This window comes from Drosophila grimshawi, unplaced genomic scaffold, assembly GCF_018153295.1.
Source record: "Drosophila grimshawi isolate 15287-2541.00 unplaced genomic scaffold, ASM1815329v1 contig_311, whole genome shotgun sequence".
NCBI classification, from domain to species: Eukaryota; Metazoa; Arthropoda; class Insecta; order Diptera; family Drosophilidae; genus Drosophila; species Drosophila grimshawi.
This window is the reverse complement of record NW_025063098.1, coordinates 6159798-6185678: the sequence shown is the minus strand read 5'-3', so window position 1 is coordinate 6185678 and position 25881 is coordinate 6159798. Positions and strand designations below refer to the sequence as shown.

At 39.2% G+C, this 25881-nt stretch overlaps 5 protein-coding genes across 5 annotated transcripts in view; 2 read left to right on the top strand and 3 right to left on the bottom strand.

The window, feature by feature from the left end:
• The window catches only part of LOC6564264, a 38003-nt gene extending 27061 nt beyond the window's left edge, over positions 1 to 10942 (bottom strand). Inside the window, exon 1 of the mRNA XM_043214925.1 lies at positions 10923 to 10942. The gene's annotated coding sequence lies outside the window, so the exon portion shown is untranslated. The remainder of the gene's footprint in view (positions 1 to 10922) is intronic.
• Positions 10943 to 15385: 4443 nt separating this feature from the next.
• On the bottom strand, positions 15386 to 16836 carry LOC6564267 (testis-specific serine/threonine-protein kinase 1). The gene is made up of 2 exons (XM_001990184.2): positions 16571 to 16836; positions 15386 to 16508 (listed from the first exon to the last, which is right to left on the bottom strand). The coding sequence occupies exon 2, from the start codon at positions 16453 to 16455 to the stop codon at positions 15553 to 15555; it is 903 nt and encodes a 300-aa protein (XP_001990220.1). The 5' UTR covers positions 16456 to 16508; positions 16571 to 16836; the 3' UTR covers positions 15386 to 15552.
• Positions 16837 to 17228: 392 nt separating this feature from the next.
• Positions 17229 to 18400, top strand: LOC6564268 (testis-specific serine/threonine-protein kinase 1). The gene has a single exon (XM_001990185.3). The coding sequence runs from the start codon at positions 17351 to 17353 to the stop codon at positions 18275 to 18277; it is 927 nt and encodes a 308-aa protein (XP_001990221.1). The 5' UTR covers positions 17229 to 17350; the 3' UTR covers positions 18278 to 18400.
• A 443-nt stretch (positions 18401 to 18843) lies between these two features.
• LOC122322495 (putative uncharacterized protein DDB_G0291608) lies at positions 18844 to 24163 on the top strand. The gene is made up of 7 exons (XM_043214927.1): positions 18844 to 19305; positions 19385 to 19833; positions 20962 to 21567; positions 21870 to 22756; positions 22843 to 23048; positions 23113 to 23255; positions 23311 to 24163. Exons 1-7 carry the CDS (start codon positions 18844 to 18846, stop codon positions 23924 to 23926), a joined length of 3369 nt encoding a protein of 1122 aa, XP_043070862.1. The 3' UTR covers positions 23927 to 24163.
• Positions 24164 to 24196: 33 nt separating this feature from the next.
• LOC122322530 lies at positions 24197 to 25848 on the bottom strand. The gene is made up of 3 exons (XM_043215156.1): positions 25734 to 25848; positions 24735 to 25360; positions 24197 to 24295 (listed from the first exon to the last, which is right to left on the bottom strand). The coding sequence occupies exons 2-3, from the start codon at positions 25320 to 25322 to the stop codon at positions 24197 to 24199; spliced, it is 687 nt and encodes a 228-aa protein (XP_043071091.1). The 5' UTR covers positions 25323 to 25360; positions 25734 to 25848.
• Between the last annotated feature and the right edge of the window lie 33 nt (positions 25849 to 25881).

Below are 25881 nucleotides of genomic sequence, written 5' to 3'. Positions count from 1 at the left end.
CGCGCAGCGGCATCGCTTCAGTTTCGATTGGAACGTTGCGCATGCGCCGTGGACGAATTTTACGTGCGCGCTTGTTAATAACTGTGCATAGATTTGCAATTGAATATTTGTTATGGTTTGTGCGAAATGATATCGTAGCACCGGTGATACAAAATGGATTGACGGTAGCCACAAAATTATAACGCGAGAAATTCTTAACAATTTATTCATTAATCGTCGTTGGATCTGTGGATGTGAAAGTTACAAGTGACTACAAAAAATTCTTATAAATTTCGCCTTATTGTGTACGGAACAAAAACAAAAAAAAAAACCAAAATAAATAAATATAACAAAAAAAGTGAAAATATGCCGACGCGTTGTTGTTAATACAACGAACCCTAAACCAGACAAACAGCTTAATACAACTGACCCTTTTGAATAATCCACACAGCACGCCATTTGAAGACAGATTTATGCACCAATTTGCTTTTATCAAACCAATTTTGCTTTTGAGAGAGAGCGACAAATTAGTGTAAATGCTTGATAATTTTGAGGTGTCAGTGGTTCATAAAATACAAATTAAAATATTGCAAAAAAAAAAAAAACAAACAAAAAACAAACAAAAAAAAAAAAAACAATGAGCGGTCAACACTTTTGTTATTGGGAATGCGTGTTAATATCGACTTAGTTTATTATATGTCATTTGGTTTTTTGGGTCATACCTAATTCAAACCCAAATTTCACCTGTAGAAAGAAAGAGTTTTAGCTTTTCTATGATCGAAGTGTCATGTTGTCAACCCGAGATTCCATATGTTGCACTCAAAGATATCTAACAACTGTTACTTTTAACGCTCGCCCGAGATCAAAATCAATGCCCACACCTAAAAAGAATTCCAAACAAAAAGACATTCTCTTTTATTTATTCTATGAGATAATTTATGCGGTGGGAACGTACACAAATAGAACTTTTTACTTGTGGTTTATTTGCCTGCTTTCTATTCAAATAAAGTGCATAAATTAAAAGTTGAAACATTTGTTTCAGTTTTACTAATGATACCTATTTGTTAATGTGTAGACTAGATGATTTAATATGATTCTATAAGCTTGCTTGCTGACTCAAAACGAAAACAACACAAGTTGATTTATAAACGCAATCGCATAGCGGACAGACGGAGGGGAATACACAAAATACAAACGACATCGCAGACAGAAAATATGCGCAGTCAGAGCCATAGCAGTTGCTGCTGGCTATTGCCATTGGCATTTGGTAAGTACAAATCAGCCAAAATTACCCGTTTATACCGCTACTTGATAAACACGTTTCACTCCGCGCTGCGGGTGCTTCAAGGGGAGCAAGGTCGCAAATGTCGCTCCACATTGAGTAAGTATTGGCTAGAAATTATGCAATCTGTATCCGAGCAGGGGGGCCAGGTAGTAGAAGAATGAGGATGACAACAACAGCAGCTGGCAAACAACTGTTCAGTGGCAGTGGCAACGATGGCACAGCACAGGCTATCTCTCTTTCATTTTGCTGCCCCCAGGGGATGCCGCTGCAATGCATTACGAAATGTCAACAATATCGAAGCACAAATGACCATTAGCTACACTCAGAGAAACGTAACAATATCCAGAATTTAATACATTTTTTTGTTAGATATAAGTTCATAATTTATGAAACACATTTCGAAAACGAATGACAATTATTAAATTATGAAGAATGACTGAAAAATATTCCAAAAGTTTAAATTTCAACATTTATTGATATTTTAAATTCTTAGGTAGGTTTTTTTTTTGTGCAGTGTAGCAGTAGATGGAGAAATCGTACGGCCGCTTGCAATACGAAAATTATGTTTAAGCGCCATTAATATGGTCGAAAATGACAAAAATCCCAAATACGTGCGAATAGCAACGATTGATTCATAATTATGCATGGCTGAACAATTTGCTACTCAGTGTTGCAGTTGCAGTCCAACGGACTTTGTGGATGGAATGCTCTTCAGTGAATTACAACGGATAACTCAACATGATGTTAACCTGGCTAACTGTGTTCACCTGGGGGGGTTGTGTGACCCTTTTATTGTCTGGGGGAAACGTGCTTTATTTGGGGTACGCGGCATTTGCATGCAGCTTCAAAAATTTGGAGCTAATTTATGCAGATTTGTCATCGAGCTAAATGCGCTTTCGTGGGAGTTTTTGGGAAGCCACCTATTGCACATTATATGTTCTTTGTAAAGTTGAAGTGTCATAATTAAGTCAGCTACAGTGTATTTAGTGAGGAACTAATTACTCCATCGTTGGGGGCAAATCAAGTTTTCAAGCAGTTTCACAAGCGCTTAATGATATGTGGCCAAAAAATGATTTTCATATGTGTAAATATATGTTGCATGTCAGCATGTCAGAATTGTCAGCTTAAATATGAATGTACTTATAAAATAGAGAATAGGAGTTTAACAATAGCTGAGACTTTATTAAAAAGAGTACACTTTTTATGCCCTTGTAATATATTATGTTGCAGATATATTCAAGGAGAGTCAGCTGCTGATGGTTAACAAAATATAAATATTTCTCAATATAAATATTTCAAAGCCTATTAAAAGCAATGTAATATTAAAAAATGCAATAATATTATTTTTATATTGGTATCAATACATTTTTTTTCAAACAAAATTGCATGTGAATGATATTAATAGTCATTATACTGATCAAGGATAAAAGCGCCTTTTACAACCAGATTTACAATCTCTTTTGCTTGCCCACTCGAATGTCAGCTCTAAGAAGTCACTTTAATGATAGATTACTTGGCGTAATTGAATTAATGCCGCTTGAAGCATATTTAACATGGCGAGTCTTTAAATATTACAAAACGCAAACTCCGAAACCACTTTCCCCCAACATTATGTTAATCGCACTTCCTAAAAATAAATATAAGAGATAAAAAAAATAAAGAAGAAAAAGAAAAAACTGTATTTCAGGTTCGGTAATTACCCCCGAACTGTGCAAATTGGTGAACCGCTTTCGTGTATTTTGCATCATAATTTGAGTTTGTCAACTTTTTGGAGCTGCAAAAAATTGAACAAATCTTGTACACAGTTTTTACATTTTTGGCCAACTCACGTCAACTAGCTTAATTGAAAATAATGGTCTTCAGGTGGCGGCCAACTGTGAGCTTCAATGTGTTTCAAGTGCCAACAACGCCCACCTTAAATAAGTGCATGTTAACTTGAAGATGGAAGAGAGGGGTTGGGGGGGGGGGGGGGGAATGGGGCGGACTGCTGAATAGAAAATGCTATAATAGTAACGATAGAGTTTTGAGCGAGACTTTTCATTTGCCGAGTGGACAATCCCAACGAGAGGGCGGCAACGCTGGTGAAAAGAAAAAGTAAAATGTTTGCCAAAATACATCAACAACAACAAGAAACAACTAAGAAAACAGTAGAAAAAAATGTATGTATGTACGTATGTGCTGCTGTTGGCCGTTAACTGAACCACCACCGCCGCCGCTGGCTGACTGGCTGGCTGGCTACAGGCTTGTGTCAATGACTTTGAAATGATTTCAACGCGGACCAAAGTTTCTCATTTCGAATTTCACTCCTGCTGCGGGTTATCGAATTTAGCAACGAACGTGAATTTCATTATCAATTGGATAATTGATATAATGTGATCTTTAACTGATGGAAAGCACTTACACATCGTAGTCATTTACCACGTACGTTACACTTTTACCGGACTCGCGAGGCCGTGTGGCATGAATGCCAAATTTAAATATATTCCCAGTTCACAGCACAGTTGCTAATAGCGGATATGACTTGCACTTTTAACCCAATTAGTGAAACATTTTAAGAAAAGTGCAGTCTGATCTGAACTCAAGGCTTATTTTATTACTCACAAACCGGGTAGCTGTCTTGAAACAAGTTGCATAACTTATGCACAGCAGCAACTTTTGCTTTCAAGTTTTCAAGTTCAATGCTGTTTGACTTTTCCAATGCGGCTAGCTAGCTGGCTTCCTGACTAGCAAAGATTATGCATTTATCATGCGAGTATGTAAAACTAACGTAAATTCACATTGGCCACGTTAAGTCAGGCGAACCAAAGTAGACAAGTAACCAGCCAACCGGTTGGCCACTTAATCCTACAGGCGAATTTCACAATTTCACAATTTCACGCGGCTCTCAACTATTGCAACATTTCATTTCATTTGAATTGGGCATTTCATTTGCACTGGCTGGCTTTGATTACTTTGTAGCCTTTGGCAAATTTGCACAATTTTACCAAAAAAGCTAATAACTTGGAACACACAATTTGGCCAACCCTCTGACTGATCAAGTGCTTTACTTAAGCAGGCAGGCGGAAGACATTTCTGCACTCCACTGCCAAATGCAAATCTTGTGTCGTTAAACTCGTTTTGAGCATTGCATAGTTAAACGCCCTCACTATTGTTAAACAAAAAAAAAAAAACAGGTGCGAATTTTGGACAGAACAGGTGTCAATAAAAAAGAATTTGATAAGCCTTCGATTTTATTGTTATAAACTGTCACAGTAAATTCTGAAACATTTCTTTTGGGTTTGTGTCTAATGACTAAAAATGAGTTTGGAAGCGATTGCCATATTTAAATTTTTAGAATGTGTGGGTGCTTAACCGAAACTTATTTGTTGCGTTGCACAAACTGCGAATTGTACTATAAAAGGTAACAACAAAAAAACAATTATATAAAATACAAAGTAGCTGAGGGAAAAGCTCCTCATATATGACTTTTCTTTAATCAAAATGCTTGACAAATAAAAACGAAAGCAACCGAAGCGTAAATACACTTTAAATGCTCATCGATTGTTAAGCTCGATTATTTTGGTTACTAACGAAAAGAAAAGAATAGATAAAAAGGTCAAAGAATGATCAATTTATCAGTTTATCCTCTTCCATTGTATTTTATCGTATTAAAATGTTTGAATTATTAAGAATCTCCATAAGGAAAACTATTCCACCAACAATGTTTATGACAAGAGTTGTGTTTATCTAATTTATTAAATTGTACTATAATGATCTGATGGAAAATATTTAAAGATATCGATTTATGGCAATCATCGATTAGTATTAATAGATAATAGAATAGATTTCGGACGTATAATTTTTCCATATAATAAGGAAATAAACAAAGTTTTGTTTTGAACTACTTATTGCGCCACTGACTTCAACAGATATATAAGGGTAGGGGGCAAGTTAAAACCAGATTAGCTCAACGGGTTTTCGCAAAACTGGCTTCTGTTAGTAAACGCCCAGAATTTTATTTGATTAATACTCATTAATTAGCATTTATTGTAGTTTTATTTTAATTTAGAGTGAATGCTTTTGTGCTTTAGGCAATGCCGAAAATGTAAATTTTGTTTTTATTTCAAAATTCTTAGTGGCGCCTGCTAAATCAAATGTGAAAATAATTATGCCAAGTCAATAACTCGAGGGACCCAATTGGGCGTCGTCATGGTTATAAAATAAAATATGAATATGTACGAGTTCTCATAGAAATTAATATGCATACGTCACCAGCATATTAATACAAAGACCCTCCACGACAAGAGTATACTATACTAGACACAAATATGTATTCATGCACCGCTAAACAAGCCAACATAGATACCAAAGCAACAGCAATTGAAAACTGGGCTAACAACAATTGCATGAGCAGATGATGATGTCGGCGCTCGCTGAGGTGTGTGAATATTTTTGAGGCATTACACGGGTTTTTCTTCTTTTTTTTTGGCACCGTTGGCCAAATAAAGTAAAAACAAAAAAATGTCATCACATGATACAGTTGTTTCCACTTCTTCATTTTGTAGTTGTTATTTTGTGTTAACTGGGATTATTACTAAAAGGTGCAGAAAGTTGGCATGTTAAATGGGCAGACAATGTGTAATGGTAACCCAAACAAAACGATGCATTTGGCAAGGTATTCGACACTAGTTGCTAACATTATTATTATTAATATTATTGTGAATGTTGTTGCTGTTGCATTACACTGAACAAACGCGTTTTGGCTCGTGCGTAACTCTTGGGCTGCAAGGGAGAGATGACAATGTGACATAATTCGCCTTTGTTATGGGAAAATTACACTTTGGTTGACTACGCTTTAAAGTGTTTTAATTAATGGTCTAATTAACTAGCATGTGATATTATGGTGACATAAATCAAAGGGAAAGTTAATCCGCGCTTCACAGTTAGCTGAATTTACTTGATTGCGGTGCCAAGTCGAAAAAGGTAGTCTGTTAAACTATGGACGGGTTTGTTGAACGGTCACCAAATGACAGCTACTTACACACACACACACACGGACTCATAGCACACTCATGGCACACTCACTCGCACATTCACTGATTCACTCGTGCCGTTCATTGCACAAAAGGCATACGTGAAATTGTTCACTTATTGCAATAATCACGTACATCAGTGATGCGATCCAATGATTACAGGCTTCGGGTATAGTTATTATTAATATTGCCACAGTTATATATTTTGATAACATCAATCAATTAATTCCACACTTGAAATGTTTGCTGTTGGTATTTAATTTATTTTATATCACTTGTTTTTTTTCTTTAATAAATTAAACATATACTAAAACAGCTTAGATATAATTAAGTGCTCACAAATATAAATACGTTTTACTATTTCATTTTTGGCAAAGGATTAATTTCTAGTATACAGAATATTATTTCCGTTACTAGATTAATTTCGTTAAGGAAGTGCAGATTTTGGGAATCACTTAATTTTAAATATTTTATTGTTTCCGTTTGAAGACAATAGTTTTCAATGATGTTAGCATGTTTTTATTTGGAATTAATTTTGTGCTAGATTTTGCTAACACTTCAACTATGTTAGCATCGAGATCGTATTTATCAAACATATGTACTTGAAAGCCATGTATATTATTATTAAGACCCTATACTTAAAATCGCTTGTAATCCAAAAATGTTGATAATTGATCGATTGTATAAAACTAATTCATAGTTATTGTTGCCAAGGTTGATTTCAAGTTAAAGCTCTTCATAAATCATTCACGGCTGCTGTTCCAGTGATTAAATAATGCTCATACTTATTTGTTTTTAAGAGGTTTACGGCTACCTCAACCCAGACCCCCGCGGTTAACTCTCTAAACCGAACCTATAACGGTACCGGGCTTGTTTTTCCGCAACGTAATCATTTACATAAATTAACCACACTTAAGTTTAACTCTGTCTAACTAACAAAAACAAAAAATGCAAAATGCTTGCTAAACGCTGCATCCGAAGGTCACCTTGATTATGCTAATTATGCGGCTATGTCCAAAAATTTCAGATTAACCAAAAACAATAAAAGAAAGAAATAATTTATCGAAGATTGCGTAACTTTCCTTATTTGGAAAGCCAAAAGCGGAATTGATTCACTTAACGTTCTTAATCATTGGACATAAATCGCAATGGGTACTAAAATTTGCAAACAGTGTTACTTGCCAACTTGCCAAGAAGATGCTAAACAGCCCGAAAACAGTTAAGCACTTAATTAACTCGTAAAGGCGGCGAAATTTTTTTTTTTCGGTTTTCGTATCTATCTTGTTGTTTTTTGGCTTGAGGCCAAATTAACAATCTAAAGCCAATGATCTCGAGCAACCAATTAAGCATACGACATGAGTTTCTCCGCTGCATTAGTTTACTAGACCATAAATTAGCAGCGGCATTTGGCCAACGTAGGTGAGCAGCTGACACATGCCAACAACCAAAGAAAAATGCCTAAATAGTGGGTTAACGCAATCCAAATTAAAGTTCAAAGCGCCTATTAACTGCAACTCTAATTAAATTGCTGCACTTTTGTTTTTTTTTTTATTTTTGGCTTACGCCTGGAAAAACTAGTTAAAAAACGCTGTTTTCATTTTCCAAATTGCTTTGGATTTTTCTTCTTTTTTTTTCAGAGAAAATTTGTGTTTTTATCATTGTCAATTGACCATTTATGATAAGTGCACAGGGTCAAAATTTGTTGTGTGGGTCACCTTTGTGCTCAGACCTTGTGCGACACGCAATTAAAAAAGAGTGGAGCTTTAAGTGGTTCGCCCAACTAGTAATTTGCAGCACGCACTTATCCGTTAGGCAAGCAACGTTCATAATTCATAATTAAATGCATCAGTTAGCTACAGTACAAGACTTTAAGTTTAAGTTAATTGTTAATTGCTTCCTGTCACAGCCTTCACTAATTTCATTTAAATAGTAAAAGTCAATGCCGGCCTATTTAAGCTAAGCGCAGCAATCGTAGCAAATGACGGGGTTAAAGAACTCATTTTCTGATTGTCCACTCTTCATATTATGCAAAACTTGTCTTAACTGTTTCAAGACAGCTCTAATAAAATTAGTTATAGTATTAGTCATATTGTAATATAAAATTAGTTGTTGTAATTCGATTTATAATACTAAACAAAAGGAGTTAAGAGTGCCATAATAATTAAGCGCATGACGAAAATTAATTTAAGACCGTAAACCTTTCATTAAAGAGAGAAAAAGTGAAAAAATAAATAGTATAATAAAATACCAAACATGATTTTTGTAACTTCCGCCCCAATTTGTTCCAATCGTAATGAAAATTGCCAGATTGTATTAAAACGGGAATATGCAATTCGTTGCGCCCTAAATAAGGTTATATTTGCCCCTTTTATAATCATTCCGTTTACTCTTAAGCTTTGTACCAATATTTAACTTTTGCTTTTGCTGCAGTAGGCACGATTTGATCAACAAATTTCGTGCCACAGATTAAGACATTTGCAATGTGTTGAGGGCTGTTGTTAGGTTTGCCTGTGTCAAACTCTCAAAACGTGAGCGTCTAATTAACCGCATTTTGTGTTAAGTAAAGTCGCTATATTAGTCCAACAATGACTACTAATTCTACACAGTTATTGATTTATTCTGAATTTTTTTTTCCGACAGGCAAACTCTGTAAACAGAGACTTGAATTAATTGCCATTTAGCGGCCGAATTGACAACAACTGACCTCGACGTGAGTCCATGTAGTAGAGACAGACATAATAGGAACAGAACTAAACTCTATATTAAAAACAAAACTGACCTCAGCTATATCCGACTTGTATTAATTCACCACACAGCAACAACGCACAAATCATAAAGTTGTCAGTCTTTTCTTTAGAGTATTATTTTCGATTTCTAAAAAGACCAGTTCGCTGCTGGAGAACGATCTTAAACTATATAATATACGACAGGCAAGCAATGCAGCCAAGTTCTGGAATAATGTAAATAATACTTCAGATATCCCTTTCGTAAATTTTGATTTATCATTCAGTCATTGTAAAAGAGTCAATATATAGCGCTTTCTTCTGACTTTTGCAGAATATTGTACAACTTTATAAGGAACTAATTTTATGTGTATTGTATAGGGTATAAAAACTCTGGCGCGGATCATTTGGCATCAGCATCTGAACTAGATTTAGCAGCAGCAGCGACAGCTGGCAGCTGGTCAACCTTGATGGAACCATTCGCACAAATCTATATCTAGACGAACGATCTGTTGGCTAAATCGATTTCTGTGGCGCTGCAAATCGATCGGAGTCGCCATAAAAACGAAGTTTTGCAGTCAATCGTCGTCGTCTAATTTATGCAATGTTTTCCATTTGGCTTTTGGGCTGTACGCTCTGTAAATGAATTACATTTAAATTTTGGTTGGCTGGGCTGCTGTTGCGCTTCGACTGATAATAATCACATTTCGATTTGCAGTGGTTGCTTTTACTTTGCCCCAAATAAATAAATAAATTATATTTAATTTGCGTAATCATTTTTCAATGGCATTCAATGGTTTGTTTGGAAAATTTGATTATGTAATGCCTGTCGAGGGAAAGGCCAGAATAGTACATGTATGTGGCAGCAAATCGATATTACAGTAGTAATTGTCTGAACAGATTGCCAGCCTGTATTAGTGGTTTGTCCGACTATAAATTATGCTCACTAACAGCAACTGTCATTGGGTGGCGGAAGGGGGAAACCAGACAAATCGTGCACAGCCCTGAACATTTCTCATACGTACCACGAACGCAAACAGCACGGGTCAAACAGTTAGGTCAGGCCACAATTCCAAAGCAAAAAGTTTCGAATGTGAGACAAACTGTTTGCAGCAACCGGGCATGAGTCAGAAACAGCAAATGCAGCTAAAGAAACAGTAGTTGAGGAAATAGTTTTGTTAATTTACAGGAAGTATTTATGTAAATATTTACATATAAATCGTACAGATCAGTCAACTGGCCATGAAATGCAATGCTCATAATGAGATGCAGCTGCCCAAAATGAAGACAATATAAAAATGCAAATTTCTTTGTTCGTCTTTGCCACGGGCAGAAAGTGTATCGAGGGCCAAAAGTCATTGGACGATGATGTATTTCATTTGCATGCAATTAACGCTCGCCGATAAGACAACAATCAAACAACAACAGTTTAAACGGAGCAGGAAATGGGGGCATCTTAGGCAACAGGCAACTGATTGTTTACATGCCAAAAATTCGAAATTGTATCTAAAATTAAAGCTGTACTTGAAAATAGAAAAACGGTTGCATTCCATCGAAAATTAATGAAACTCGTTTTCAGATTTTACGAATAATAAGGCAACCCCAACATTTGTGTAACCAACTATTTACAAATTGAGCTCATTCACGTTTCCGTTCAATTGCACACAGTTCTAAAGTTGACAACGTGCCCAAATTCCTCTCCAGCCACCCGGGCCGGCCACCGTGTCGCTTCTGACATTGATGAACGCAATTTGATTAGCTGCGTTTCTCAATTGGGCGTTTGTCAGTTTAAAATGCTTTTGAATGGCTGGGGTGCCACTGGCGGTGGCGGTGGCGGGACTGGAGAGTCAGCAAACGGGACCACATTGCGACATTTAACGAAACTAAATGTTACAATTCAAAGCAAAAAAAAAAACAACATACCCATTCACTTTTCTTGCATGGCCGAGAGGAAAACGTGGAAATCAACAAACAATTCAACATTTTTGTTTTATTTTTTTCCCATTACACAAATTGAAATTATAATAATAGCGGTCACAATGTGAACATTCGCTTTCCAAGTGTAAACTGAACACAAACTCGTATTTCTGAACTTTGGTTAAGATAAATGATTATCTTAGTATCTCCAAACACCTGTAACTATTATTTATAGATTTGAGATTTTATTTTATACAAAAAGTCAAGGACAGACGCAATTAAGCTGAAGCATTCATTAATAATAATTTGTTGGAATATTTTCAAGAACTTTATGTGAGGAAATTCCCCAAAATTCCCCTTATTCGGTAAGAGCTGGTTCCATCAAATTTAGCCAAATAAAATAAATACCCACAGTTAATAAATATATATATATATATTTTTTTTTTTGTATAACAAGAGTCAAGCTTTCTTATGATGCTAACTGATTGAATCAAATAAAATACAGAAGCTATTAACGGAATTATTTTGTATACTCGAAAATTGCTTCTTTTTTTTTTTTGTTGAAAACACGCTTTTTCGATTGCGTTATTATATTATTCATTTCGATCCTCTACTCTTAATTTAATCTTGTGAAAGGGAATATTCTGCTGTGCTAACAAATTTTAGAGAAACAATTTCAAATATATATATAATGGGATCTAATATATGAAATTCACACGATTAATGAGCATTTATTTCTTTTTCGTCTCTTAATGTCTGAATTTATATACTTTTTTTTTACAACTTACCCAGGCACAAAATATCATCTGTAATATTATACAAATTTGTTTTCATTTATGTTAATTTATGTAAGCTCAAAATTATAAGATGATAGCAAGCTTTGACTGCCCGGACATTGCCAAAAATCTTTTATAATGATATATAATTATACTGCTAGCAAGCTTATGCAAATGCATCAAATGATTTATAATTTAGTTGCTGAACTGCTAATCCCACAGAGTCACTTTTAGCTAAGCTACGTTAGTTGCAATCGGAATTGGTCGCACTTTAAAAGCTGGCTAATATATAGTTGTTTTTTTTTTTGTTTCGTTTTTTTTTTGTAAGCAATCTTATTGCATTTTGCGGACACTATAATTTGCGTGAACCCAAGTCGAGACTCGTGTCAAAAGATTGGCAGTGTGCAAGGCGCATGTGCAACCAGAGTGGCCAAAACAGCCTGCAATTTGTGGGAACTGGAGGTGGGAGATTGTAATTGAAGAAACTGTTGCAGTTGCAGTTGGAACACGCTTGTGGCCAGCACATAATTTAAGCCAAAAATAGCCACAATGAAGAAAACAAGAATACAACAGCAGACAAACCTGCTACGTCTGCCTGTTATAATTTTGAAGAGGTACCCCAAAATGTTAGCCAAGTTTAATTTGTGTACGTGGAGCTTATTTCGTGCACTGACCTCAGGCGTTTGGCGATGAAATCGCCAAAATCACAAAATGGCGACGGTGACAAAATTAAAATTCATTTGCGCTCAAGTAAATATTGACGCAATAAATTTGTATTTAATTGCATTTTGTGAAAAGTGTGCAAGGCATGCGAGAAACACCACAAAACATTGGTCAAAATCAAATCAAATTTGCAAAACAGGCCGGAAACGCAGACCAAATGCCAATGCCAGACCAATTCCAACACTACACTTCAATATATGCCTCAACCTCAAACCCAACTTTAACTGCCAAATCGACGAAAACAATTTGTGCGATGTATCAAAATCTAATCAAATTATGCACCAGAAATGTCGAAAAAGCGTGAAATGTTTTGCCTCCGGGCCAGGTGCACGCCTATTAACCCCGCGACCAGTGCAGTTGAATAACAGCAGCAATGAGCATTGATATATTGGATAAGGAGGGGGATAGGATATAAAGCTGCGCACCTGACATTTCCAAAAATCACATCAAAATTTCAGCAAATAAGAAGCGCTTCACAATTCATTGGCAAATGTTATGCAAAATGTGCGCAAAAGTGCTTGGCAAATAACGCGCTTATCTGTATCTACACACATATTTGTATCTGTATCTAAGTATGTATATGTATATGTATATGTGTTGGTATCATGGGTAGCATGGGTAGAGCTGGCATTTTTGGAACGCACCAGTAAGCTATGAAAACTGCAGCGATGATGATGTTGACGTTGGTGTTTTTGGCGGTGCGGCGAAAATGTTTTTATGCGGTTCGCTTAATGTGTTTTAGCCATAAACCAACTGACAACGGCTTAAAATGCAATACCAACAATGAACACTGAACCATGGCACAATGAAACAACATTGAATCAAACTCTAAACTTCATATTAAGGTGGGGTGGGGTGGGGTGGGATGCATGTGTGTGTGTGTGTCGAAAGCGGAGGCTGCTGTCACGCTCAATTTTTTCTGGTAGGGTCGGTTTATTTGGATTGTGCGCCTAATTGCATTTTCCGCACACTCTATTTGCCCCAGTGCGTGTCTACATGTAATTGAAATGGTTGTGTTGGAGACATGTGAGAAGTACATTTGACCAACTACGTATACAAAATATGCGTGCTTCTGCCACACCTTCCAATTATCAAAAAATGTTGAGCGGACGCCGCCAAAAATGTTAAAAAAAAAATATATATTAATAGTTTTCGGACATATATTTTTGGAAAAACTTCGAAATAAATAAGCAAGGACTGATAAAAAGCGCTGGCTCAATTTAAAGCAAGACTTTTTGCAAGCATATCTAACATTTATTTCAACATATGTATTAAAGATACATTTTATATATTGATATAAAAAGTTGTTTGCAATCCCAGTTCATTGCATTTGATATCAATTAACAGCAGTTAATAAAAATGTTTATTTATTTGTTTATAATGGACTATTTGTGATTTTGATGCATTTCAATTAGACTTTGATTGTATTTTTGCCAGGCAATTCCAGTCGAGCCAACTGCGCCAAAGATGAAAACAGTGCAATAAAAGACAAAAATAAGATTTGTCAAGCCAAAGAGATAAGAGATACACAAAAGTGAACGGAAGTTGCCGAGCAACTTTCCACACACAGCTTCTAATATGGCAGGCAGAAAGGGGATCCGTATAATAAGCCGTTGCAATAACATCAAAAATGTGTCCATAGATGATTCACCCATAAAACGACACGTTGCCTGGAAATTAATTTGAAAGCAGCCAAGCTGTGTGTGTGTGTGTGTGGATGGAGGGGAAAATCTGAGCAAAGGCAGATAGATAAACCAATGCACAACAGTTAAGTGCCACAGGCGAATGGAGCGATGGACAAATGGATTCCTACACATACACTGACACACACGCACACAGGCACATATTAATTAATTCAAAATTGCATTACGCATACGCACAGGTGTACACCGATGTGCTTAAACTAAACCGATGCGAGCTGCAGCTGCAAACTTGAACAAAAGAGTCGTAAAATAGAAACACTGTCAAGAGAGTATAAAGAAAAACCACAAAACAACTGCAACTAACGAAGCTAACAACACCAACAACAACAACAGCAACATCAAATAAGACCATTTTGATAGAAAATTAAGTCTGAATATGGCCAAAATTCAGGTAGCTGTTGCTGCCTCCTGCCTCCTAGTTGTTCACTGGGTGTACACTCTACACCACATGTCACACTATCTGTCTGAGGCATGTACTAGTTGAGGCCTGGCCAGGCCAGGCCAAGCCAAGCCAAACCAAGCCAAGCCAAACCAAGCCAAACGAAGTCAGGCCTGGCCAGCTAGAGACTGTGTGGTCGGGAGCAGCCACTTAAGCTGCCCGCACTCCAACGCAAATCATCTACCCCCAGAGCAGCGATTTAGCTCGTAGTTTCAGACACTTGGTGTACGACTGTCGTCTAGAGACTGCCGTTGTCGTTGTCGTTGCCTTTGTCGTTGTTAATGTTTGCCCCGTTGTCATGGCTGCCAATTGCAAGTTTGCATGTTTGCAACACATGCCGCCCAGGACACGGTTGGCAAAGAGCACCAGTAAGCCATGCCTAGAGATGGACCTGGCAAATAAGCTTCGGCATTCCATTGAAATACTTTGATCGATACAACATACAAAATACAATATTTAATTAGCAAGTTTACATTTAGTAGCTTTTTCAATTTTTCACTATCATAAATTGGAATTTAATGGCTGTGGTAACCAAAAAGTTTAGTACATCTCTAGGGTTTTTGGCTTGCCACGTCTCGGTTCACTAAGCGCTGGACTTTGAATTTATCTGCAACACACAAATGCATGATAAACAATATGACGAAATATGTTAAAATTTGGCTAATGCTTTCATATTTTATAATAGGTTGTCGTGAACGGTTATGACAGTAGTCTGTTTGTGGTCTGTGGCCTGTGGTTAGGCTTCGTTGGGTCTCCACAGAAGTCTTTTAATTGTTCGACTTCGATGGTTGCAACAAAAAAAAGGGGCCAAAATGCAAGAGGCAGTAATACTCTTGACAATTTTTAATTTATACCTCATTTAATGTGGGGTTGGTGGCAGGGTTTACTAATAATTTACCCAACTACTATTATATAAGGGATTCGTATACAATTATATCAATAAATATACTATTATGAATAGCAATTAAGATCAATTTCCACTTTAATTCCACCCATTAAGAGGAGACTGACGGACGTCGATCGTTGACCGATTGCAGCCAGTCGCAGTTGAGCACCTCGCTCAGATCCCAGCGAACTGTTGAATTCGGCTCGAGCAGGACAGACACTGTGCTCTTGGCATGAGATGAGATTACATCGTGCAGTTTGCGGCGAAACGAATATTTCTTGCTGCGCTGATCCTCCAGCAGTTTGGTCAGATTGCTATCATCGAATGGCATCTTTCCGTTTAGCATAATAAACAATATGACGCCCAGCGACCAGGCGTCAGCCCTCTTGGGATCATAGGGTACGCCGCAAACAACTTCCGGTGCTGCATAGGCAGCGGAGCCGCAATATGTTTCCGACTTCAGCTCTGATCCGATTGCATCGCGACAATATCGAGCAAAACCAAAATCAGCCAATTTAACATTGAGACGCTTGGAAAGTAGAATATTCTCGCACTTGAGATCACGATGGGCGATATCATGGGAGTGCAGGTATTTTAGAGCTTTCGCCATCTGAAAGAACCACACCTTCGACTGTGTCTCATCGATGGGGCCGGACTTCTTAATGTGCGACAACATATCGCCCTTCTCGGCATAGCGCATGAATATGAAGATCTTTGGGCCGCGCTGCAGAATGCTATGTATCTGTATGATATGGGGATGATCCAGTTTCGTCAAGATTTCCAGCTCGCGTGGAAAGAACTTGTGCACGAAATCGGTGGGCGCCTTTGCCTTATCAATAATCTTACACGCTAGATTCACGCCATGTCCACTCTCGTCCGCATAGCCAGCGGTGATAACAGTCGCATACGAACCCTCACCGATCTTGTGTCCAATGTTGTATCCACGCTGAGCCAATGCATCAATGTCCGAGCTGCGTGTGGTCACCTGGCGACTGCCCGCATAACTGGTCATTTTTATAGTGGAATCCCAGCCGTATCTACTATGTAAACTATTTTTTGTACCAGCTGCGATCGATCATAATAATATAATCAGATGGCGATGATCTCTTTTCAATTGGCATAATTACCTTTGTGTTTGATTTACTCGCTACACTTGAATTTGATGGTACGGTTATATAGAGTTGAAAAAACATATGTCTATTCCAGAAATTTTGAAGAAATTATAAACGTTGTGTAAAAGTAGATAATAAATATTGAACACTCCAAACTGTAATTATATTAAATTTTGTTTCAAAAGCCCATGTCTACTCGGGTCGAACACATTTTTAAAATATATCAAATGTATATGAAAACAAGTTAAAACTGTTTTATTAACTTTAGCTATGATGGCAGCATTCTTCAAAGTTCGACCACATTCTTTATGTCAATAGAAAGAACTACTCTTTTTTTTTGTAGATGTTTTCAATATAAATTAACCAATTTTTTTCGAACCCTCTTCTGGAAGATATTTAGATTTTCAAGTCAATCCTTAGTTAGTTAATCAGTTAGTCAGTAAATATGTTTTCATGTATACTTTTGCAGAAGAGGCGTCCTTGATGAGGACGCTTCGCCATCAGTGGTTTCACAATCGCATTATAGTTTTTTTAAGAAACTTGGTCCCAGAAGATACTCTGTCCTCTCTCGGAGGTCATAGTAGACAAAGTTTACTTGATCAAAGAGAGCTTATAAACATTTATTTGTCTTTGTTCTGTTACACTTTTAATTGGTCAAAATTTCCGAATTTAAAATAGGAATTTTTCGTTACATTTTTACACAATTCACGTTCGGTCAAAGAAGCCAATGTTTAGTTAAATGTGCCACATATCACAAATACACACACATTTTGCAGTCACAAACACATAAATACCATGATAAATAATGAGACTAGCTCCCCGCTGCCGGCCACTTGCTGCTCAGATATTCACGCCCTGGCCAAACAGGGCTACACACTTGGCAGCAAGATCGGCGAGGGCTCGCATGCGATGGTTGTCCATGCGAATTTCGATGACAGAATTGGCCGCAATCTTAAATTAGCCTGTAAGGTGGTCGACATGGCAAAGGCGCCCAATGATTTTGTGATGAAGTTCTTGCCACGCGAGCTGGATGTGTTGACAAAACTTGATCATCGATATATCATACAGATTCACAGCATTCTGCAGCGCGGTCCGAAGAACTTTATATTTATGCGCTACGCCGAGAGAGGAGATCTTTTGGAGCATATTAAGGAAGTCGGTTTTGTTGAGGAGAAGCAGGCCAAGATTTGGTTCTATCAGATGGCGACAGCCTTGAGGTATTTGCACAGTTTTCAAATTGCCCATCGAGATCTCAAATGCGAGAATATTTTGTTGTCCGCACATTTCAATGTGAAGCTGGCTGATTTTGGTTTTGCCTGCTCCTGCGTCAACGACAACGGAAACCAGTATATATCGAATACCTACTGCGGCTCCGCCGCCTATGCATCGCCCGAAATTGTTCGCGGAGTACCCTACGATCCGAAGGCAGCGGATGTCTGGTCGCTGGGTGTCATATTGTTTATAATGCTGAATGGCAAGATGCCGTTCGATGATAACAATCTGAACAAGTTGTTGGATGATCAACAGACAAGAAAGTACGCATTCCGCCGTAAACTATGTGATGTGATCTCGCCACATGCCAAGGCCACAGTTTCTTTCCTGCTCGATCCGAAGGCAGCGACCAGATGGACTCTATGCCAGATACTTCAGTGTTCTTGGTTGTGCTTCGGGAAGCAACAGGAGCAACAGGAACAACAGCAGCAACATCAACAAAAGCAATAATGTTTTACACTTGCTTCAGTTTCGAGTAATATTTTATTTAACTAATTTGTAGTGTACGGTTAAAAAGCTCAGTTTTAACCTTAAGTTAATTCAAATATAAAAAAAATAATTGTCTTGTCTTCATTTCATTTGTGTCGATAAGCATGAAGAAATTGTAATGAAGCTGTGCAAATGCAGGCAGTAGAAGATATATATATATATATATATATATTCGACCTTAAGATTAGATTTATGAGCTCTGTAATATATTGTTAAATGCGCTGCGTTTTCGAAAATTATTAAATGTAAAGAGCTAATTTAGAAAACATACTTATAAAAGGATATTTTAGCTTTATATGTGGCATATACTAATCAATTTTAATAAACGTGAATGTTTGTCGAGAAATGTTGAATTTTGTGCAGTGTATTGTAGTTATTTGGCTGCTTGCCTAAACTCGACTTTTATGATTATATGCATTAATATCTTGAATCTTATTTGATGTGACAAATAATCAACTTTTACCTTGCACTATTCGGGTTACTAATCCAATAAAACTTTTATTGATTTTATTGCAGTTGTTTGCCTGATGCAGCTGACCCATGCCGCAGCCAGTGGCAACAACCGCAGTGGCGCCCTTGCAATAGACGCCGAATTGAGCGCCTCGGAACGTAATCGCCGACTTATACCCTATATGGCCTTCTATTTGCCCGCACCGGAGTTGCCGATCAATCAGCAATATGCTGTCAAGCACTCATCGTCTGCTGGCGGCGCACAGCTTCTAGCGCCGGCGACAGCAGGACATCCCAGCCGCATTGCCGTACCGCTTGCTTACATGCCACATCCACATCCACACCCAAAGCAGAGCCATCAGCACCAGCAGCCGCTGCAGCATTATCAGTCTGGCGCAGCTGAAGTGTATCATGCGCTGGCTATTGGTGGCCCACATGGCCCACCATTGCCACCTGGTCATGGCAAGGAGACGGCATCGTCGTCTCCAGATGCGGGCGCCACTTTTATTGCCTACAAGCCATTGAACCCAACGCACAAGGCAAGTACTAGTAGTAGTAGTATAAATAAACATAGACAAATAATCGTTTAATTCATAATATACTATATACTATGAGCAGCAAAAGACTGTGCAGCATTTTCCGCCACTCTCCCAGCAGCAACAGGAGCATCCACAGCAGCATCAGGAGCAGTTTGATTTGTTGCCACCACCGTCGCAAACACAGCTGCTGCAATTTCATCGGCAACGTGGCAAACAATCAAAAGTCAATTTAACGCCGTTTACAGCGCAGAATACGTTGCCGGGACACTTTATACCCATTATTTATACGCCACTAAGCAAGTTGAACAGCAACAGCAACAGCAACAGCAACAACAACAACAACATCAACAATGACCTGCATAATGGCAACCCAATCAATTACAACAAAAACCAGTCGCCATCAGAAATTGTTTACCATAAAAATTCCCATCCAACACAAATTGTTACGGATTATGCATCGTCGGATTCACAGTCGCCAGAGGAGGAGGCGCAACAGCAGCAGGAGAAGCCGATGCATCCAACGCCAAGGTAAAACATGCGAATAGCAAAGCCAACAAAAAAGAAGAGTTCCTTTATATGCTGTGTATCTGTATAATTCATGCTGATATTTGCATTAACTTCTCTGTCAGATACATGTCTAGCATTGGCATTAAGTAGTTGATCTCAACGATGCAAGATTCTTATAAGCTGCCACACCGCCCACTGCCCGCAACTGTCGTGGCTATGTTGCATCATCATCGTTGCATGGCACGTAGTAAATAAATTAAAAATGTTTCACAGCCAGTTCGGTGACAATGCGAAAGTGTATAATAACTCCATATACACTTTTTATGTATTTTTAATAATGTCCAAACCTCATTTTCATCAACGTGATTGGAATTTCCAAATTAATTTTGAGCGAAAACTGTGCTTTTAAATTTAATTTTAGTATTTTACTAGAAGTCAAACCATTATTGAAAAGCCATTGCTTTTTCACAAAGTTTGAATCGTTGTTTTGGGTCGGAATTGTAAAAGGAGTTTCGTGTGAAAACATTGTTTCCCAATTTAAATGATTGTATTATATTACAAGTCCAATCATTATCAAAAGAAGAAAACAAACTGATTTCCCACTTTTAAAGTATTCATCTAAAGGCGAATAATGCTCAAAATAATCGATATAAAATAAGAACTTAAAGCTGTGCTGTGCAACAAGCAAAGAGGGGCGGGCCGCAACACGGCAGACGTTGCACACGCTGCGTGCAATGCCCCTGGGCCTAGAATTCAATTGCATTTAATGCATGGCTTAAGCTCTGTTTCTGCTGCTGCTTTCGTGACGTAAGAAGCTGTTTGATGTACCCCACGAGGTGCTGCCCAAAGGCGCTCACCAAGCGGGCGGGGCGGGTGGATTTTGCCCACAATATTGATGAGAGCGGCTCGTGTTCTTCGTTGTCGTCGTGTTCATCTCTCGTCATGTTCAAATTGCAAAATCATGTCATAAACAACCGCGGGCATTGGTCAACACACAACAATGTGTCAGCTACAGGTCTCTCAGCAGCCATCTATCGTAGGCATTTTTACAAGCCTTAGCAGCCCGTACCCTTGGCAACCCACACATATCCCCACACACACACACACACACAGAATACTCTACTCATAAGCTTTTTGCATGCCCCGCAGTGTTGGCTATAATGACTACAATGAGCCAGCTGTGGTAACAGCTACCACATCTTCCTCTGCCACATCACAAACATCATCATCGTCATCAACATCATCGACAAAAACCGCATTGATAGTACACCAAAAGTCGCCGGAATATGTCCACATGGGCAAATACGAGAGTTACTTCAATATGTCGCCGGAACAGCAATTGACGCCGCAGGAGAAATACGTGCTCTATTTGCAACAGCGAATGAAGCAACAGCGCCAGCAGCACCAGCAGCAGCAGCATCAGCACCAGCAGCAATCGAAACATCATCAACAAGAGCAGTATCATCATCCCGCAGATGACTTACATCATCATCAGTCAGCGCAAAGCAATACGAAAGCTGGCAAACTCTCACACAGTCACACGACGCATACGCATGTACAACAATCTCCACCACAACCACAAACACCTCCACCACCACCACCGCCACACCACCACACTCAGTTACATAATTACAATGGGCTCTTTGGCCGCCCGGAGGCAGCTCAGGCTGGCCACCAGCAGCAACAAGTGTTGCATATTCCCTTGCGCGCCCTTATAGGCCAGCTGCATGAGCAGCCAAAGGATACGCTGCTCGGGTAAGTTGACACACGTTCCACTCCCATCCCTGCTTAAACATTTGCTCCCGTCCTCTGGTTAAGTAATAAGTACAAATCTAACAGAATGGACAACATTTGATCATATGTTCTGAGGTTTGCATCAAAAAATTAATATATTCAAATAAATTCCTTTTATTATTACTGCTATTCCAAGCCAACCATCTTAAAAGTGGAAGTGAAGTTATTCATTTTCAAATAATTTCTATGTTGAATTAATTTGAATTCCACGCAAGATTTTAAGCGAAAATCATTCTTAATCCGTCTCCAATTTTCTTGCAAAGGACGCCTGCCCCAACTCACTTCATCGATTACCTTGTTGACGGGCCGCGTCAGTCGCTGGACGAGGAGCAACAGCAGCATCAGCAGCAACACACACATCCGTATCCACATCAGCAACCACACCCACATCAGCCATTGCAGGTGCCACCATCGCGTCCGCCACAGCATGCATATATACTGGTGACCACAACAGCACCCTACATCGATCATCCCGCCCATCAGCCGCCAAGGTTGCATGATCTGCCGCCCACTCGGCCGCCCGTTCGCTACAAGCAGCAGCCAACGCTGCGACTGCAACCGGTGACGCCAGTGCACAACTATCAGGCCACCAGGAGACCCGTGTACATCAGTCCACCAACGCCCAGTGAGACGGTCAAGATCACCCCAAAATATGTCTATGTGTCTAGCAGGCCGCCGTCAGTGCCGCCCAGCAGCGATCTGCCCAGCCGAACAGTTCCCCAGAAACTGAAGCCCATTCACAAATATGCTAATGAACGGCAGCCAGCTCCACCCAAGTCCACACCAAGTGAGGTGTATGCTACAGCTACAGCTACAGCTACAGATGATGAAGCGGATCAACTGCCCGATATACGCACCTCATCGCTGGCAGAGATTCTGCACAAGCTGCAGGCGAGCAATCATTTGCCGCAAACCCTTACGCCGAACAACATTGACAACTCGATCAAGACACTGATACGCATCCTGCAGAATCTAAAGGAGACGCAAACCATTGTGCCCAATCCGCCCCAGCATCATGAGACCAAGCCCAGCAGCAGCGGCAACAGCCACGATTATGACTACACCACGGGCAGCGAAGAGGAGCCTCATTCGACGGCAATTAAAACGGCGGGAAATGTCGATGCGGATCTCCTGCATCTGAGCGGACCGAGTGAGTTGAAATACAACCAGTTAACCAGACTAGTTTAGACTGGATTTCAAATATATATTAATCTAATTTCATCTATCTGCACTTAGACAAGCATCCGGGTCCGAGCACTGGGCGTGCTGGCATCGATTATCCCAACTATGCACAGATACCGAAGACCAGTTTTGAGTGTACGCAGCAGCGTTACAAGGGCTTCTTTGGGGATCCGGAGACCAATTGCCAGGTGTGGCACTACTGTGATCTCAATGGCGGCAAAGCCTCCTTTCTGTGCCCCAACGGCACCATCTTTAGTCAAGTACAAACTTACCAAAACTTACCAAAGACAAACCCCAACTTAAAGACTAATCTCTTCTGCACAGATTGCTCTGACCTGCGACTGGTGGTTTAATGTCAAGTGCTCGACGACATCCCAGCTTTATGTGCTGAACGAACGTCTCTATAAATACATATTGCCCTTCAATCCGAAATTCCCCGAGGACTACAATGGACCCATTGTGGATAAGTAAATGCTGGCAAAAATAATTGTATGTACAAATTTGAATACATTTCTTTTGCAGATACCTGGCCATGAAGTTCCAGGAAATGGAGGAGAAAATGCGCCTCGAGAAGCAGCGCAAGGCTGACGAGCAGGCGGAGAAGCCCACAGTACGAAATGAGGAAGCGGCATCCAATCCAGCCATGCCCAAGAATCACAAGCCGGAGCCCAAACATGGCAGCGCCATTAATGCCCAGGTCTATGAGCAGAGCTCGGAGCGTAACTTGCTCATCGACGATGAGATCGATGACATCTCAGAGCGCGGCACCTACGACACCTACGGCCAGGCGCCAACGACCATAATGGTGCCCACGACAACGGCAGAGGACGGACAATCCTTTAACCGAAGGCCCATTGTTGTGCCTTCCACGCCAGAACCAGAAACAGAGCTGGAAGCCCAACCAGAGACACAGCTCGATACGGAGCCTGAACCAGAGCCGCAACTCGTGCTGGATGGTGAGCCGCCGGAGAGCAGCGTGGAGGAGGAGAACAAGCTACAAATCCTGCGGGACACAAATGCGGCAGCGGCTCAAAAACAAGTCCAGACGACAAAAGTGAGCGTTGAGAAGCTCGAAGTGATTGAGATTAAGACGGATGGAAAAACGGGACAATTAATGCCCATTGTCAGTAGCATGTGAGCGAGACAAAGACAGAGACAGAGAAAGAGAGAATGAGCGATTGTAGTGAATGAGAGCAATAAGCCTGGTTAGGAGAGAATGCTTGCCATATTTGTAATGAGAATTCTTGTACTTGTTTGTCGTTTGTTGTTTGTACGCCTTAAATTATTCATAGCAAGCGATTACTGTAAATAGCTAACTGTAAATGAAACTATAAACTATCTATATAACTATAGAAACCCATACTATGTAATTAAATAAAAGCCAAGTATTAAGTAATAAATTATCAAATTACTTTCTATTACTCACCATCTGTGCATTTTTTATTTGCAAGAGACCAGCTTCCAAAGATTGAATAGTAGCTGGCACTTCGGCAACATAACGTTGATTCTAAAAAATAAATTGGTATTGATTAGTAAAACATTTCTAATCTCAATTTTAAACCCTTGCATGAATGAGGTAAACTATAGACTTTTAATTAAAAGAACAAAAAGGTGATATTTTCAATGGAAACTATATGATATGACTGTAATAAATAGGTCACCATTAGGCAAGCTCCCATATTATATTCCAATTATATCATTGGAAAAAATTGTTAAAATTTCCCCTTTTTTTAATATTTTAAATTTTCGATTTTTAAGTATTTTGTTTTAAGTAATCACACTTAATGAATTTTACAAATTGCAAAATATTGAATTAGCAAAGTTCCTATTTCCACTTGCGCTCTATTATGTAATTATAACTTTTGTTTATATTGATATCAATCCATATAAAATATGTCCAATTCATTCTGCAAGTGTTTCTATGTAAGATGTTGACTCAAACTTACCATTTCGGCCACTAGGCATTTTTTGTGATTGCCATGATATTTCACAGAGCACTGCTCGCAGCAGTTGCGTTGGCATTTGGTACAGTAGATGTTTGCTGGGGCATTGTGCGCATGGCATATTAGACGGAGGGGCATATGAAAGATTTCCTTGCCAACGCAAATGCCTTTCTCGGGGTGACTCTTATCGTCGTCGAGACACTGAAAGATGTGCGATTTGAGGACGCGACTGTGACTGTGTACGGTCTCAAAGCAGCATTTGCAGTAAAAGGCGTTGCACTGCTTGCACTCGACTCTCGCTGCCACACAGCCGCACTCGCTACACTTTGTCTCCAGCACAATCTCGCTCGTGTTGTTCACCGAGCACATCAGCAGCGAGTTGTTCACCGACTCTACCGAGTAGCGGCGATAATAGCCGAGGCTCTGCGTCTCGCCCATCACGTGATGGTTGAGCTCGTAATAGTCGCGTATGGTGCCCACCCGCTTGCGATTCGGATCCTTGGCATTAATCGTTGGCTGTGCAGGGCTGAGGCAAACGGCGCATTTGAAGTCCGTTTGCTGGCCTTGCTTTAAAATGCACGATTCGCACATATTGTGGCCGCAAGGCAACAGAAATGGACGATGACTCGCTGTCAAGAAATGCAATTTAACAAGAATATAATTTCATTTGATTTTTCTATTTTGCTAATATTTTGTACGGTTTGGTAAATGGTGACTTCAGAATGGAATTATTTTACTTGTCCTCGAAAAGACAAAATTCTCAGAAGCAGAAATGAATTAAATTCTGTGCTTTGTTTAGAACCACAAAGCAGAGGCGAAAAAAGAAACGTTGCGTACAGACGCAAAATAACGGTTTGTCAGTTGAGCACACACACAGAATTACGCACAATACATACAGATGTATGCAGATGCAATTTTTTGTCACAGCAGTCTGACAATTTTATGTAGAGTTTATTTAGAGATATGCAATTAATAATTTTAATACTGATTTTAGTCTCTTACCTTCTGGTCCATCTTTGGCAAAATAAGTGTGCAAATATTCGCAGGAGCATTTTGGGCAGCACAATTGGCTACGCAAATTGGCTGCGACAAATTTGCGATCGAATAACTTAACACCGACGTCGTCGGTGATCATCTTTCTTAAATTATG